The 15615-nt window shown below is 41.8% G+C and overlaps 1 protein-coding gene across 1 annotated transcript in view; it reads right to left on the bottom strand.

Moving 5' to 3' along the window:
- Positions 1-7253: 7253 nt before the first annotated feature.
- Positions 7254-15615, bottom strand: part of SDHAF4 (succinate dehydrogenase complex assembly factor 4) — a 32817-nt gene continuing 24455 nt past the window's right edge. Inside the window, exon 3 of the mRNA XM_055433110.2 lies at positions 7254-7680. Within this exon, the coding sequence (XP_055289085.2) occupies positions 7571-7680 (110 nt within the window). The 3' untranslated portion in view covers positions 7254-7570. The remainder of the gene's footprint in view (positions 7681-15615) is intronic.

Raw genomic sequence — 15615 nt, 5'->3', positions numbered from 1 at the left:
AAGGGCTCAGACTTGATATGAAGCCACCCACTCAAACGTTCTGAGACTTCTGACCAGCAGAATGCAAATTAGAAAATGTCAAAAATAAAATCTTATGTAAGCTTTTTTTAAAAATAAAAGGATTTACCTGAGTCATTGACTTAGGAATGAAACAAAATATAAACCTCTTCTGGCAAACCACAGAATCCAAGTGTTATATAACTTTGAAGTCGTAGATGCCAGTTTGAACACAGAGACCCCCTGTGCTGGGGGACACAATGGTTTAATACAGTGGTTACAGTCCACAGTCTTTAACATGTCAGTTTATCAAGTCAGGTTTTTCCAAAGGGGCCACTTAAAGGCAAGCCTGCAGACACTGTCCTGGCTTTCCCCTGGGCCTATGTTCAGCCTCCAATATTCCCTTGTACTTTGCTTCTAAAATGCTCCTTTGATGTCCATGTCCTTCCCACACCTGCATCAACAGCAAACTGCTTCTGTTGTGTCCTTGACTCCTTCCACCAGCAACTGCTAACAGGACTGCGGACTCAAGCCTTCAGACAAGATTTCACTTCCTACAACTAGGTTAGAAACACAGGGCCTAAATATACCTAAGTGGTATTTTAAAAGAATACAGGCTGCTAAATTTTAACCAAGTTTCATGCAACTAATGTTTCATATTCATTATAACTAAGGCTGGGTAAAAGGCATACAAATAAATCATAGGCTCCAGTGTCAAATCTTTACAGGACTCTTCAAATGAGCAGGAACAGACATTTAACACGTTTTAGAGATTATTTAAACTTTATTTTTACACTGCTTTTATGGAAATGTTCTACAAATGAGCAGGAATAGCCATGTAACACGTTTGTGTGTGTGCTAAGTCGCTTCAGGCGTGTCCTTTGTGACCCTATGGGCTGTAGGCTCCTCTGTCCGTGGGATTCTCCAGGCAAGAATACTGTGAGTGGGTTAACATTTCCTCCTCCAGGGGATCTTCCCCTCCCAGGGATTGAACCCACATCTCTTTGGTCTCCTGCAATAGCAAGCAGGTTCTGCTAGCGCCACCTGGGAAGCCATGATTGAGGGATTACTAAATCTTTTACACGCCTATATATTTCATGTATTTTACACTTACACGTTGTATGCCCCAATGAAACTGCTTCTCAGATAGTTTCCTCTGATGCCAGTGGGGGACAGGTAACATCTGTGTCTGTCAAAATTCTCTGGAACACCATCTCCGCAGATGGCTCCCCAGAGTGCAGCCTGCCTTACTCACCCTGAACCTGGTACCGGGCCCGTCCCCTACCCACAGCAGAGAGGAGAGGAGAGGAGGAGCAAGGCCCTGGACTTCATTTTGCCGGCGTGGTGGGCGGCAGCCTCGGTGGTCCCGGGGCCCGTGGTGGTGATGGGTGGCAGCATCTCAGGCCACAGCTCCCTGCGCGTCAGTGCTCTCTGGAGCTCTGAGATTTGGTCTTGGAGGCTCCACCTGTTCTGCTCGCCTTTCTGCTGCTGCTAAGTCACTTCAGTCGTGTCCGACTCTGTGTGACCCCATAGACGGCTCGCCTTTCTAAGGAGCCTGTATTTGGTACTTCTCCTGTGACTTAAGTCTGGCTTCCCTGGTGAGTGGCTCGGACAGTCAAGAATCTGCCTGCAATGCAGGAGACCCAGGTTTGATCCCTGGGTTGGGAAGGATCCCTGGAGAAGGGAATGGCCACCCACTCCAGTATCCTTGCCTGGAGAATTCCATGGACAGAGCAACCAGGCAGGCTACAGTCCATGGGATGGCAAAGAATCAGACATGACTAAACAACTAACACACTTTTAATGTACATCAGCTCAGCAGTTCTTGGAAGTGTGTGGTCTAATGACCCTGGGGGACCCTGAGACCCTTTCAGGGGGTCTGTGAGACCCTCTCTTTCCTTTTTACATGTCTGTATAAAGACATATTTTCTTCCTTACACCACAATTAAAACATTACCCCAACAGATGATATGAGATGATACGGCTGCCTTTTATTAGACACTGAAGAGAACAATAAACATAGAACATAATATTACTTTTTTTTGTTTCAGGAAGTTATGTTACCTTAGTTGCTTTTCAAAAAGATGTTATTTTATGTTCACTTGTGATGGGCTTATTATTAGGTTATTTTAAAATGGATTAAACATTTGAAAGATTGCTCATCTTTCATTCCTAACATAGCACATATTGACAGATATAACACACATAAACAAAAGTTCATCCGTGTCCAAAATCTGTAAAAGATTTTAGAGCATAAAAGGGCCTTAAGACTGAAAAGGTTAATAACCACTGACATAGAGTAGATTCTATCATCTAAAACCCCTCAACAGTAGAGACCCAGGGATCGACCCTAGGTCTCCCGCATTGCAGGCGGATTCTTTACCAGCTGAGCCACAAGGGAAGCCCGAGAATACTGGGGTGGGTAGCCTATCCCTTCTCCAGCTGATTTTCCCGACCCAGGAATTGAACCAGGGTCTCCTGCATTGCAGGCGGATTCTTTACCAGCTGAGCTATGAGGGAAGCCCCAGCAGTAGAGAAGCCTACATTTTTCTTTAACTCTTTCCCCAGATTCGGGTGATCACAGAGAGAGGTTAGCTTAGAGAGAATCTATGGTATTGCTCTCCCAGCAGGGAGAAGGAGCAGGATGGGGAGAGGCACAAGCAGCGTCTGTGAGAACCAAGCCCCAGAGGCAGCTGGAGTGTCAGAAAGAGATCTTACAACTGAAGGATCCGAGGAGGGACATGCAGAACAAAGTGCCCAGAGGACCAGGACTGATACCGAACACTTGCAAATCACAAATACTTAATATTCACAGGTCATTCAGTAAGTCTTATAATTGACTGAGCAGCCAGTTCTGGCAGCTTTGGCTCCAGTGGCTGTAAGAGGGATGCCCACCAAGAAAGCTTTTCTTGGACCAGGGATGGCTTGAGGACAATATACATGTCTTTTTGTTGTTCAGTGGCTCAGTCGTGTCCGACTCTTTGCGACCCCATGGACTGCAGCACGCCAGGCTTCCCTGTCCATCACCAACTCCCTGAGTTTACTCAAACTCATGTCCATTGAGTCGGGTGATGCCATCCAACCATCTCATCCTCTGTCATTCCCTTCTCCCTCCTTCAATCTTTCCCAGCATCAGAGTCTTTTCCAATGAGTCAGTTCTTTGCATCAGTAGCCAAAGTATTGGAGCTTCAGCATCGGTCCTTCCAATGAATATTCAGGGTGGATTTCCTTTAGGATTGACTGATTTGATCTCCCTCCTGTCCAAGGGACTCTTCAAGAGTCTTCTCCAGCCACAGTTCAAAAGCATATTATCCTTCACCACTCAAATTCTTTATGGTCCAACTCTCACATCCGTACATGGTTACTAGGAAAACCACAGGTTTGACTATACAGAACTTTGTTGGCAAAGTGACATCCCTGCTTTTTAATACACTGTCTAGGCGTGTCACACCTTTTCTTCCAAAGAGTAAGCATCTTTTAATTTTGTGGCTGCAGTCACTGTCCTCAGTGATTTTGGAGCCCAAGAAAATAAAATCTGCTACTGTTTCCACTCTTTCCTCCTCTATTTGCCATGAAGTGATGGAACCGGATGCTATAATCTTATTTTTTTGAATGCTGAATTTTAAGCCAGACTTTTCACTCTCCTCTTTCACTCTCCTCTAGAGGCACTTTAGTTCCTCTTCACTTTCTGCCATTAGAGTGATATCATCTGCATATCTGAGGTTGTTGATCTTTCTCCCAGCAATCTTGATTCCAGCTTGTGATTCATCCAGCCTGGCATTTCACATGATGTACCCTGCATATAAGTTGAATAAGCAGGGTGACAATATACAGCCTTGACATACCCCTTTTCCAATTTGGAACCAGTCCATTGTTCCATGTCTGGTTCTGTTGCTTCTTGAACTGCATACAAGTTTCTCAGGAGAGAGGTAAGGTGGTCTGGTATTCCTATTTTCCAGTTTGTTGTGATCCACACAAAGGCTTTAGTGTAGTCAATGAAGCAGATGGTTTTTGGAATTCCCTTGCTTCTTTTATGATATATTGGATACCAGCAATTTGATATCTGGCCTCTCTGCCTTTTCTAAATCCAGCTTGTACATCTGGAAGTTCTGTTCAGATACTGTTGAACCTTAGCTTGAAGGATTTTGAGCATTATCTTGCTAGCATGTCAAAGGCACACAACTGTACAGCTTGTACAATGAGTGCAATTGCAGTAGTTTGAACATTCTTTGGCATTGCTTTTCTTTGGGACTGGAATTAAAACTGAAATTTTCCAGTCCTGTGAACACTGCTGAGTTTTCCAAATTTGCTGGCATATTGACAGTAGCACTTTCACAGCATCATCTTTTAGGATTTTAAATAGCTAGCTGGAATTCTATCACCTCACTGGCTTTATTTGTAGTAATGCTTCCTGAGGCCCACTTGACTTCATACTTGGATGTCTCGCTCTAAGTGAGTGATCACACCATCATGGTTATCTGGGTCATTAAGACCATTTTTGTACAGTTCTTCTGTGTATTCTTGCCACCTCTTCTTAATTTCTTCCACTTGTTAGGTCCAGACCACTTCTGTCCTTTATTGAGCCCATCTTTGCATGAAATGTTCCCTTGGTATCTCTCATTTCCTTGGAGAGATCTTTATAGTCTTTCCCATTCTATTATTTCCTTCATCTTTACATTGTTCACTTAAGAAAGCTTTCTTACCTATCCTTGCTATTTTCTAGCACTCTGCATTCAGTTGGGTATATCTTTCCCTTTCTTCTTTGCCTTCCACTTCTTTTCTCAGCTATTTTATAAGGCCTCCTCAGACAAGCACTTTGCCTTCTTGCATTTCTTTTCTTGGGGATGATTTTAGTCTCTTCCTCCCGTACAATGTTACGAACCTTTGTCCTTCATTAGACACTCTATCAGATTTAATCCCTTGAATTTATTCATCACCTCCACTGTGTAATAAGGGATTTGATTTAGGTCATACGTGAATGGTCTGGTGGTTTTCCCTACTTTGTCCAGTTTAAGTCTGTATTTGGCAATAAGGGGCTCGTGATCTGAGCCACAGTCAGCTCCCAGTCTTGTTTTTGCTGACTGTTTAGAACTTCTGCATCTTCAGCTGCAAAGAATATAATGGATTTGATTTTGGTACTGACCATCTGGTGATGTCCATGTGTACAGTTATCTTCTGTATTGTTGTAAGAGGTAATAGTAGGTTTAATAGCTGATAATATTGTATTTTGGCTTATGGTGCATTATAGCAACTGATACCTAAATAAGAAAAAAATGCAGGACATGATTAAATTCCACCAAAACACCTACTAGGTACAAGACTCAAACTACGGAGCTTTGTACACCAATGCTCAACCTACAGTTTCCCAGAAATCTCCAAAGTAAAATTGGTGTTTAAATTATAATTATACTAGAAAAAGCCACAAACTTTACATGACATTTTCTGAAAACCTGTAAGTTGTTCTTTTATAATTATCCATGTTTAGTTTGAGTTCTCTGAGAAACAGATGCTAAGATGGGGTTAGACACGAAAGAGATTTACTGGGGCGACATTTGTGAGCTATAAATGGAAGGAGGAGGCTGAGTCTGACACCTGTGAAGGGGGAGAGAGGTAAAGAAGGGTTGGGAGGGAAGAGTCTTACTCGGCAGCACAGCTGTCAGAAAAGTCTGCAAGGCTCGTGGGGAGTCTTTGGGGGCCAGGCTAACACACTCATTCACGGCAGCCCCACCACACTCACTCACTGGTGGGAGACGTGTGGCTTCATCAGGAACATAGTGGTGGGTCCAGGGGGCAGCAGCTGGGGTCCTCCGTCAACTCTGCTTCCCACAGGAGATCTGAGTAACACTCTTCCATTGCCACCACATCATCTTCTGTGAGTCTTCAGGTTCTTTCATGAATGTCTGATGGACATAAAGACTATAAATGTTTTTATGCCACCAGATTTTACCTCTAATATATGATAAGTATTCTGAAACATGCTACGGCTAGTGGAGGTTAAGGATTCTATTATTTTAATACACTTCGTTGCAACCTATTTTATATTTGTTTTTGAAGTATATAAATTGTCTTTTGTGTATCACATATGATGACTAGTGTGGAACACAAGCAAAACTATATGGTACAAAATAACTAATTAATACTAATGAACTAATTGAATATAATATTTCTGGAATGTTAAAATTAGCACAAATTCACTGGAGGTTGACTAAATTATAGAATAGTTTTAAAGAAATGTGGTTACTACTTTGCAGCAGACACAGTAACTGTGATTAGAACAAATGCTGACTGAGAGACATAACTGATATAAAAACTGAATAACTAATCCCAGTTACCACACTGGTTGGTTTGAAGTAGGATACCCTTTTTAAAAAGTTTATTTAAAAAAAAAAGTTTATTCTCTTAAATAAGACTTCCTACAATCTTCTCAGAAGATAACTGCACTTATAACTCGTATCACATAATCACCAGCCTACTGCATTCTACATGCTCTGCAAACCTTCCTTCCCAAGTTATTTAAATGTAGACTGGGGGCTGAAGGTCCAGTCCGGGTGGCTGAGTGAGGCCAGTGGAGAGCAAAGGACACCTTAAAGGGGCTCAGCAGTTCCCATTCTTCCTTCAGCCCAGCTCTGTAAACTAGACTTGACTTTTCCCGACCCAGTTATCCAAAGGCCACAGGGTAGGAGCTTTTGAATGCTCACAACTGATTAACTAAGCTGGCCCGTTTCATCCCCTGCTTTTCTCGTATTAGCCTGAACTTTATGTTTAACATAAACTACCTTTCAGCTCAGTTCATCCATGCAAATAATCACTAATATCTAACTAATGGTTTTTTATGTTATATTCATGTAAAAGAATTTCAACTCAAGTATTTCAAATGTCAGTTTTTAAACCTTTCCCCCAGGCGGCCTAGAGACCTGAGGAAATACATTTATGATGTAAGGATCACCAACTCACTGAGAGGTATGTGCGGTGCACTGCTCCAAGTGGTTCACATGTACCCACTCATTTAAGCTCAACTGTCCTACGAGGTGGAACTAGCATTATCTCCAATTTACACATAAGGATGCCAAAGCACAGAGACGTTAAATTACTTACCCAAAGTTACATAAGCTAGTAAGCAGTAGAGCTGGGATTTGAACCCAAGCAATTTTTCCAGAGTTAAAGATTTTCTATTGTTACTATGGCCTTACCAAACTGTAATGCACTATTTAACTCACATTGAAAAAGTCACAATTATTTAGAACATGGCAACACAATCTTTTTTAAAAAGTTTTATTTACACTTGTATCTTATAAACAACTGATTAACTTAAATTGAAACATGATGAAATGAAAGTTTGCAGCTCTAATCATCTCTTAAATACCCCAAAACATTCAAATTAACATGCTAATGTAAAAATATTTCCTTTCCTAATTTATAGCAGCATATTTTCTTCCAAAGCTATCACGTGTATTTTAAAACACATTATAGAAATTAGGAGACTTAAATGATGCACAGAAAGACAATATTCAAAAGTAAGTTAATTCAGATGTACACTATCAGAAAAAGATACTGCAGTTAAACAACATGTCGCTTAAAAATCAATACAGCGTCCTTTTCGTTCCCAATCTCCATATCGGGTAGGTTCTGGGCCTCTGGGTCCACCTTTCTCTTTTGTAACAGGATTAATATCATCTGGAAATCCTGAAGAAATAATAAGTTAAATAAAAAAGCAGTCAATGGAGGTGGGAAAAACATTATCGTCAATTCTGCAGATGGATGCTACTGATGAAGCTACTACTATGCAGTCTTTAAACACTCTAAATGTGGTTCTTCCCAGCTTGAGAGATCACTTTAGGATACAATCTTCACACTCAGTCAACTTTATTACTCGCATTAATGACTTAGAATTCTTAGATCCCTCTCAGGCTCTCATCTGGGGACTGGCTGGATTAGAACAGGAGAAAAAGGGGTTCAGAGTTTGAAAGGCTGTGAAACAAGACTACTTTCAACATTACTTTGACTCAATGCCTTATTTTTCTTATGAGTGAACTGGGGACAATCATACCTGCCTGTTATCTTGAGAAATAAAAAAAGAAATGCACGTAAAGGATCTGGCACAGTGCCAGGTACATAAGAATGCTCAATTAATTCTAGCTATGAGTATTAATTTTCCTCATCACACGGTTTTGGCTTCAGCAGCTGGTTACCTGAAACTGCCATTTACGTGCATGTGCTTAGTCACTCAGTCATATCTGACTCTTTGTGACCCCATGGACCACAGCCTAACAGGCTCCTCTGTCCATGGGATTCTCCAGGCAAGAATACTGGAGTGGGTTGCCATGCCCTCCTTCTGGGGATCTTCCTGACCCAGGGATCAAACCCAGGTCTCCTGCATGTGCCTAACAGCTGCTATTACTGTTAACACTAGGTGTTCATAATAGGAATGTTCATTTTGAGTTCATGCTCAATTCTGAGGACTTTATACATATTAATTAATTCAATGCTCACAATAATCCTTTGGGACAGGAACAATTATTATCTCCACTCTACAGATGAGGAGCTCAAGGCTACACAGCTACTAAGGGGTGCAAGTGAGTTTGAATTCACACATTCTGGCGGCAGTCCTGCTCTTGGCACACACACTGTACTGACTGTGAATGGGGAGAGCGGCAGTTCTTTTTCCAAAGGTATTTACATAATGAATATTTATTTGTTTGACTGCACTGGGTCTTATCTGTGGCACACAGGATCTTCCCTGCGTCACAGGGGACCTTTCGTTGAGGTGCATGGACTCTCTAGTTGTGGCACATGGGCTCCACAGTGTGAGGGCTTCGGCAGTTGCAGCTCGTGGGCTCAGGAGCTGCGACTCGGACTCTGAAGCATGTAGGCTTCAGTAGTTGTGGAGTGTAGGTGCAGTAATCATGTCCTTGCACTGGCTTAAGTTGCCCTGTGGTATCTGGAATCTTCCCAGACCAGGGATGAAATTCCTGTCCCCTGCATTGGCAGGCAAATTCTTAACCACTGTACAACCAGGGAAGTCCTAAAGATAGTAGTCTATACCTCTTAATCCCATACCCCCATCTTGGCTTCCCCACTTCCCTCTCCCCAGTGGTAACCACTAGTTTAGTTTCCTATACCTGTTAGTATGTTACTGTTTTGCTATATATCCCGTTCTTATTTTTTAGGCTCCACATATAAGAGATCAAAAGCAAGTATTTCTCTTTCTCTTTTTTTCACTAAGCAGAATATTCTTGGCGTCCATTTCCATTGTTGCAAATGGCAGGTTTCATTCTTTTTAATGGCTGGGGAAATTAAAAGACGCTTACTCCCTGGAAGGAAAGTTATCACCAACCTAGATAGCATATTAAAAAGCAGAGACATTACTTTGCCAACAAAGGTCCATCTAGTCAAGACTATGGTTTTTCCCGTGGTCATGTATGGATGTGAGAGTTGGACCGAGAAGAAAGCTGATTGTTGAAGAATTGATGCTTTTGAACTGTGGTGCTGGAGAAGACTCTTGAGAGTCCCTTGGACTGCAAGGAGATCCAACCAGTCCATTCTAAAGGAGATCAATCCTGGGTGTTCATTGGAAGGACTGATGCTAAAGCTGAAACTCCAATACTTTGGCCACCTCATGTGACGAGTTGACTCACTGGAAAAGACTCTGATGCTGGGAGGGACTGGGGAGGAGAAGGGGACGACAGAGAATGAGATGGCTGGATGGCATCACCGACTCAATGGACGTGAGTCTGAGTGAGCTCCAGGAGTTGGTGATGGACAGGGAGGACTGGCGTGCTGTGATTCATGGGGTTGCAAAGAGTCGGACACAACTGAGCGACTGAACTGAACTGAACTGAATATTTGTGTGTGTGTGTGTGTGCGCGCGCGCGTGCCGGGTAATATTTGTGTATGTGTGTGTGTGTGTGTGTGTACACACCACATCTTCGTTACCCATTAATCTGTTGGTTGTTTCCGTATCTTGGCTATTGTAAATAATGCTATGAACACTGGGGTGCAATCTGTGTCTTCAAATTAGTGTTTTCATTTTCTTTGGATATATACATACTAGTGGAATCACTGGGTCATATGGTAGTTCTATTTTCAGTTTTTTGAAGAAACTCTGTAATATTTTCCATACTGTATGAACCAATTTACATTCCCACCAACAGTATATGAAAGTTTCCTTTTCTCCACACCTTCTCTAGTATTTATTATTTGTTGACTTTTTGATGATGGTCATTACTTACTAATTTTCTGTCTGGATGATTTGCCCATTAATGTAAGTATGGTGTTAAAGTACCCTACTAATATTGTGTTATTATCAATTTCTCCCTTTTTGTCTGTTAATATTTGCTTTTTCTTTATACGTTTAGGTGTTCCTGTATAAGCAGCAAATATGTTAATGATAATATTGACCCCTTTATCATTATTATAATGCCCTTCTTCATCTGCTGTTACAGTCTTTGTTTAAAGTCTACTTTATCTGAGTATTGCTACCCCTGCTTTCTTATCATTTTTATTTGCATGAAATAACTGTTTCAATTCCTTCACTTTAAGTCTCTGTCTTTAGTTCTGAAGTGAATCTCTTGTAGGCAGCATATAGAAGGACCTCATTTTTAAACAAATTAGCCACCCTATGTCTTTAGATTATTTAGTCTTTTGACATTTAAAGTAATTATTCATAGGTATGGGTCTTCCCTAGTGGTTCAGTGGTAATGAATGCATTCACCTGCTAATGCAGGAAATGCACGAGATGCAGGTTGGATCCCTGGGTCAGGAAGATCCCCTGGAGAAAGAAATAGTAATCCACTTCAGTATTCTTGCCTGAGAAAAAATCCCACGAAGAGAGGATCCTGGTGGGCTATAGTCTATGGGGTCACAAATAATTGGAGAAGATTGAGTGTGTGCACATGCACATTTATTTAAGTGATGATCCTTAGTCCTGACTTTTATACATTTGCCTTTTATAGCAGGATTTCCCCTTCCCTATAGTTTACTGCTTTTCCATTTAGAGAAGTCCCTTCAACATTTTTTAGGGTAAATTTAGTAATGATGAATTCTGTTTTTATTTATCTGAGATGCTCTTCATCACTCCTATTTTAATGATAATCTTGTGGGAAGAGTATCATGGGTTACGGGTTTTCCCTTTTGGGATTTTGAGTATATCTGCTGCTCCACTCTGGTCTGTAAAATTTCTGCAAGGAAATCAGGTGACAGATTTATAGGGATTGCCCTGTATATACTTTCTCTCTTGCATCCTTCAGAACTCTCTCCTCAACATCTGCCATTTTAATTATGGTGCATCTTGGAGAGCATCTGTTTGGGTTCATCTTCTTGGGGCCTTTGCATCCTTCAGAACTCCCTCCTCAACATCTGCCATTTTAATTATGGTGCATCTTGGGGAGCATCTGTTTGGGTTCATCTTCTTGGGGCCTTTGCATCCCTCAGAACTCTCTCCTCAACATCTGCCATTTTAATTATGGTGCATCTTGGAGAGCATCTGTTTGGGTTCATCTTCTTGGGGCCTTCTTCCAGTCCCTGTTTTCTTTTCAGACTGAAATTTTTCAGTCATAATTTCCTCAAATACATTTTCCATCTCCTCTTTCTCTCTTCTCCTTCTAACCCCCTCATATGTTATCCCAAAGATTTCCTGGATTGTTTTCATTTTTAAAAATTTGCCTTTCTTTTTGCTGTTCTGATTGGGTGATGTCCATTATTCTATCTTCCAGACCACATATGCATTCTTCTGTGTCACTTAGCCAGCTACTCACTCCTTTCAGTGTGTTTTTTTACTTCAGCTAAAGAATTCTTCATTTCTGATTGGAGTTTTTTTTTTATATTCTCTAGTTCCTTGTTAAAAATATTGCTATGCGGATATATTCTTTCCCCTAATTCACTTAACATTTTTATAACAAATGCTTTGAATTTTTTATCTAGTCAATTATTTCACTAGTTGTTTTTTCAGGGGTTTCCTACTGCTCTACTGAGAGAAATTCCTCTGCCTTTTCATTTTGCTTAACTTTCTCTATCTTGAGGAATTTAGATCAAACATTTTGTCCGAAGCGGTGCTCTTATGTGGGAGTGTCCCTATACAGACTGTGTGTCCTGAATGCCTTTGGTGGGAGAGCTGAATCTGACATGGATTCAGGTCATGTCTTTCCTCTGGCTGTGCAGATAGCTATCTTCTTGGTAGAAGGTGGGTCTGGTGGTGGAGGGGCTAGAGCTGGACCCAGGTGTGGGATGGGACTCCCCTTGCCACAGCTAGGTGGCTGTCACTGCCCTAATGGGGGTAACGTATGACCCCAGGTTGCTGGAGCTGAAGCCCAAAGGTCAGGCATGAGCTGGTTCTGTTCCCTTTAAGTGTGTCTTTTCCTCTCTCCTTGCCCCAGAGTGGGAAGTGTTAAAGCAAATGGGGTCTGTCCAGGTTCTCATGTCAGCCACGCTGGGACTGGATCATATCTGCATTCTATGGCTAAATCTTCTTTCTGGTGTGGCTGCCAGATTCAGGGCCACACCATGACATGGTATGAACGGGGCCAGAGCACTGGCTTGCCTTGGGTTGAGGTGCACACTGAGGTAGTCACAGGAAAGCTGGAAGCTGCTGGAGCAGAACTCTCTCTGTCCTGCCTCTGGGTTAAGCCTGCTTGCACCCCCCTCATAAGCAGAGTCCCGGTATCCCACTGCCTTTCTGTTAGTCCCAGTCACCAGCCAACCAGTCAAGGGGGCTTGCCTTCACTGTGTAAGATGCCAGGACAGGAGCACCCAATCTGTGGATCTCACAGCTCATTCCCTAGAGTATGTCTCCATCATATACTCTCCCATTTCCCCTGAGTCCTCTCCCAAGAGCATGGGTCCTGACATGATCACTTTTCGTTCCTTCCAACCCAATTATGTGTGGATCTTTCTTACAGTGGATCTTTCTTGATTATACCAATCTTTCTGCCAGTTTCCAGTGAAAACTGTTCCATATGTAGTTGTATTTTTGATGTGTTTATGAGGGAAGTTGAGCTCCATGTCCTTTTACTCCATCATCTCAATCAACCTCCCCAAACTATGTCTCTTTAGAAAACTAAATCATCACCCAAATCCTGCAGTCCCTCTCTAAGCAAAAGAGATACAGAATTTACCTTGAAAATTTTCAAATATTCATTTATTTTAAAATTCTGTTTCCACTGTGAATAAACTGTCCTTCCCCCTCATCATTATTCTGTTTTCTAAAAGAACTCCTTGCTTTGACTTCCCTTTGAAAGCCTCTTGAGTGGAAGCTTTTCCTCTCCCGTATCTCTGGGACTCACTGGTGCCTTAATACAGTCTGGGCTGCCGTAACAAAATACCAGAAACTGGGTGGTTTAAATAAACAGAAATTAATTTTCTTATAGTTCTGGGTGTCCGAAATCAACTCCAAATCATGTTCTGAGTCTCATTCTAGATGAATGCAATAGATTTTTAACTCATCTCTGTTTTGTAACTCTCATGGCTCCAGCCTAACCTGCACAGAAAGCTGAATTAACAGAATACCACCCCCAATCATATTAAATGAAAGAAGGCAGACATAAAAGACTATCTACTGTATGATTTGGCTAAAATTCTCAAAAAAAGAAGGCAAAACTATAGTGATAGAGATCAAAGGTTACCAGGGGGATGTGAGAATGAGACTAAGTATAAACGGGCACGGGAGTCTTTGGGGGTGGAACTGCGTTATTCTTTGTGTTGGTTACATGACTGTAATCATGTTAAAATTTAATGAACTGTTTCACTTAAAATGGGTAAATATTATTGTAAGCAGATTATACTTTCAGTTCAGTTCAGTTGCTCACTTGTGTCCGACTCTTTGCGACCCCATGAATCGCAGCACGCCCAGGCCTCCCTGTCCATCACCAACTCCTGGAGTTCACCCAAACTCATGTCCATTGAGTCGGTGGTGCCTTCCAGCCATTTCATTCTCTGTCGTCCCCTTCTCCTCCTGCCCCCAATCCCTCCCAGCATCAGAGTCTTTTCCAGTGAGTCAACTCTTCGCATGAGGTGGTCAACCAGTCCATTCTAGAGGAGATCAGTCCTGGGTGTTCACTGGAAGATTATACTTTAAGAAGATGATTAAAACAGTCTCCATCCAGTAACACGCAATGTATTCCTCACTGTCCACTGCAAAAAGCCCATTTACTTCAAGTCCTCTCAGACGTGAACCGAATCTACTTTTCCAGCCTTGTTTTCTTATTAATCCACTATACACAGTTTATGCACTGGCTGCTCCTTTCATGTGTCATGATCCCAGTCCTTTCTTTCTGGTCATTCCTTCTTCTCTTTATTGGAAACATCCCCCCACAACTCCCATCTACTTAGCACAGTTTCACTGTTCCTTTAAACCTCAGCTCAAATGTTCCCTCTTTTGTCTACTTCTCTATGACCTTTTGCCGTGTATCTCTCATGTCCATTACCACACAGTGTCCTGTTCATAGTAATCTACATATTTCATTTTCCTTTCCTTATTCACATTTGCATCAGACAGGGTGGCTAGCCGTAAAGTATGCACTAGAGGCTGTGAGACTAGATTAGAAAGAAGACAACAAGGAAGAAGACAGACTTGTTAGGAGACCAAAAGAACTAGAGATAGCCAGAATTTAGGCTTTATTAATAGGATGGACTCCAAGGAGATAAAACCAGCCAATCCTAAAAGAAACCAACCCTGAATATTCATTGGAAGGACTAATGCTGAAGCTGAAGCTCCAATACTTCAGCCACCCGATGAGAAGAGCTGACTCACTGGAAAAGACCCTGATGGTGGGAAAGACTGAAGGCACAAGGAGAACGGTGGCAGAGGATGAGATGGTTAGTCAGCATCATGGACTTGACGGACATGAAGCTGAACAAACTCTGGAAGATAGTGAAGGACAGGGATGTCTGGCATGCTGCAGTCCATGGGGTCGCAAAGACTTGGACACGACTTGGGGACTGAATGACAACAGAATGGAAAAGAGGAGGTGAATTTAAGAGATGTTAAGAAAGTAGAACCAAGAAGACTTGGTTAGTGATTGGATCCAGGCCACAGGAAGAGGCAGGAGTGAAGGATTATCCCCAGATTTCAGGCTTGGGTAACTGGGTTGAAAGGGTATATTGGGAATCCAGAAGGAAAAGGACTGGAGTAGCACTGGTGGAAGGGAACACTGAGAAGAGGATCAGTTTAGTTTTAGATGTATTAACTTGAAATATATCTGGAATATGCAAACAAAGACGTTGCAGTTGTAGACAGGAGCAGTTCAGGAGAGAGGCGTGACTAAAGGTATAAATGTGTAATCATCAACACATACATGATACTTCAGATAATCTCAGGAAGATATGAGATCTTCCAGGAATGTTTAGAGGGCTCAGGACAAAGATCTGGCAAATATATACATTTGGGAGTTGAGCAGATACAGAGGAGTTTAAAAAAGAGACCAGGAAGAAATGTTTAAAGAAGTAGAAGGAGAAACTAAAGACAGTATAACTTAAACCAAAACAGATGATTTCCATAAATAGCAGTTGTTACTGTCACAGTGTGTAGACAGCTCAGATAAAATGAAGATTGCAAAGCATCTGCTGGTTTTGGTAACGTATTTTCAACACAAACTTCAGTAACTCAAAAGTTAAGATGAATGTATA

Source organism: Moschus berezovskii, chromosome 10, assembly GCF_049115385.1.
Source record: "Moschus berezovskii isolate FMDL1 chromosome 10, NW_MosBer_1.0, whole genome shotgun sequence".
NCBI classification, from domain to species: domain Eukaryota; kingdom Metazoa; phylum Chordata; class Mammalia; order Artiodactyla; family Moschidae; genus Moschus; species Moschus berezovskii.
This window is presented reverse-complemented; position numbering and strand designations above follow the sequence as displayed.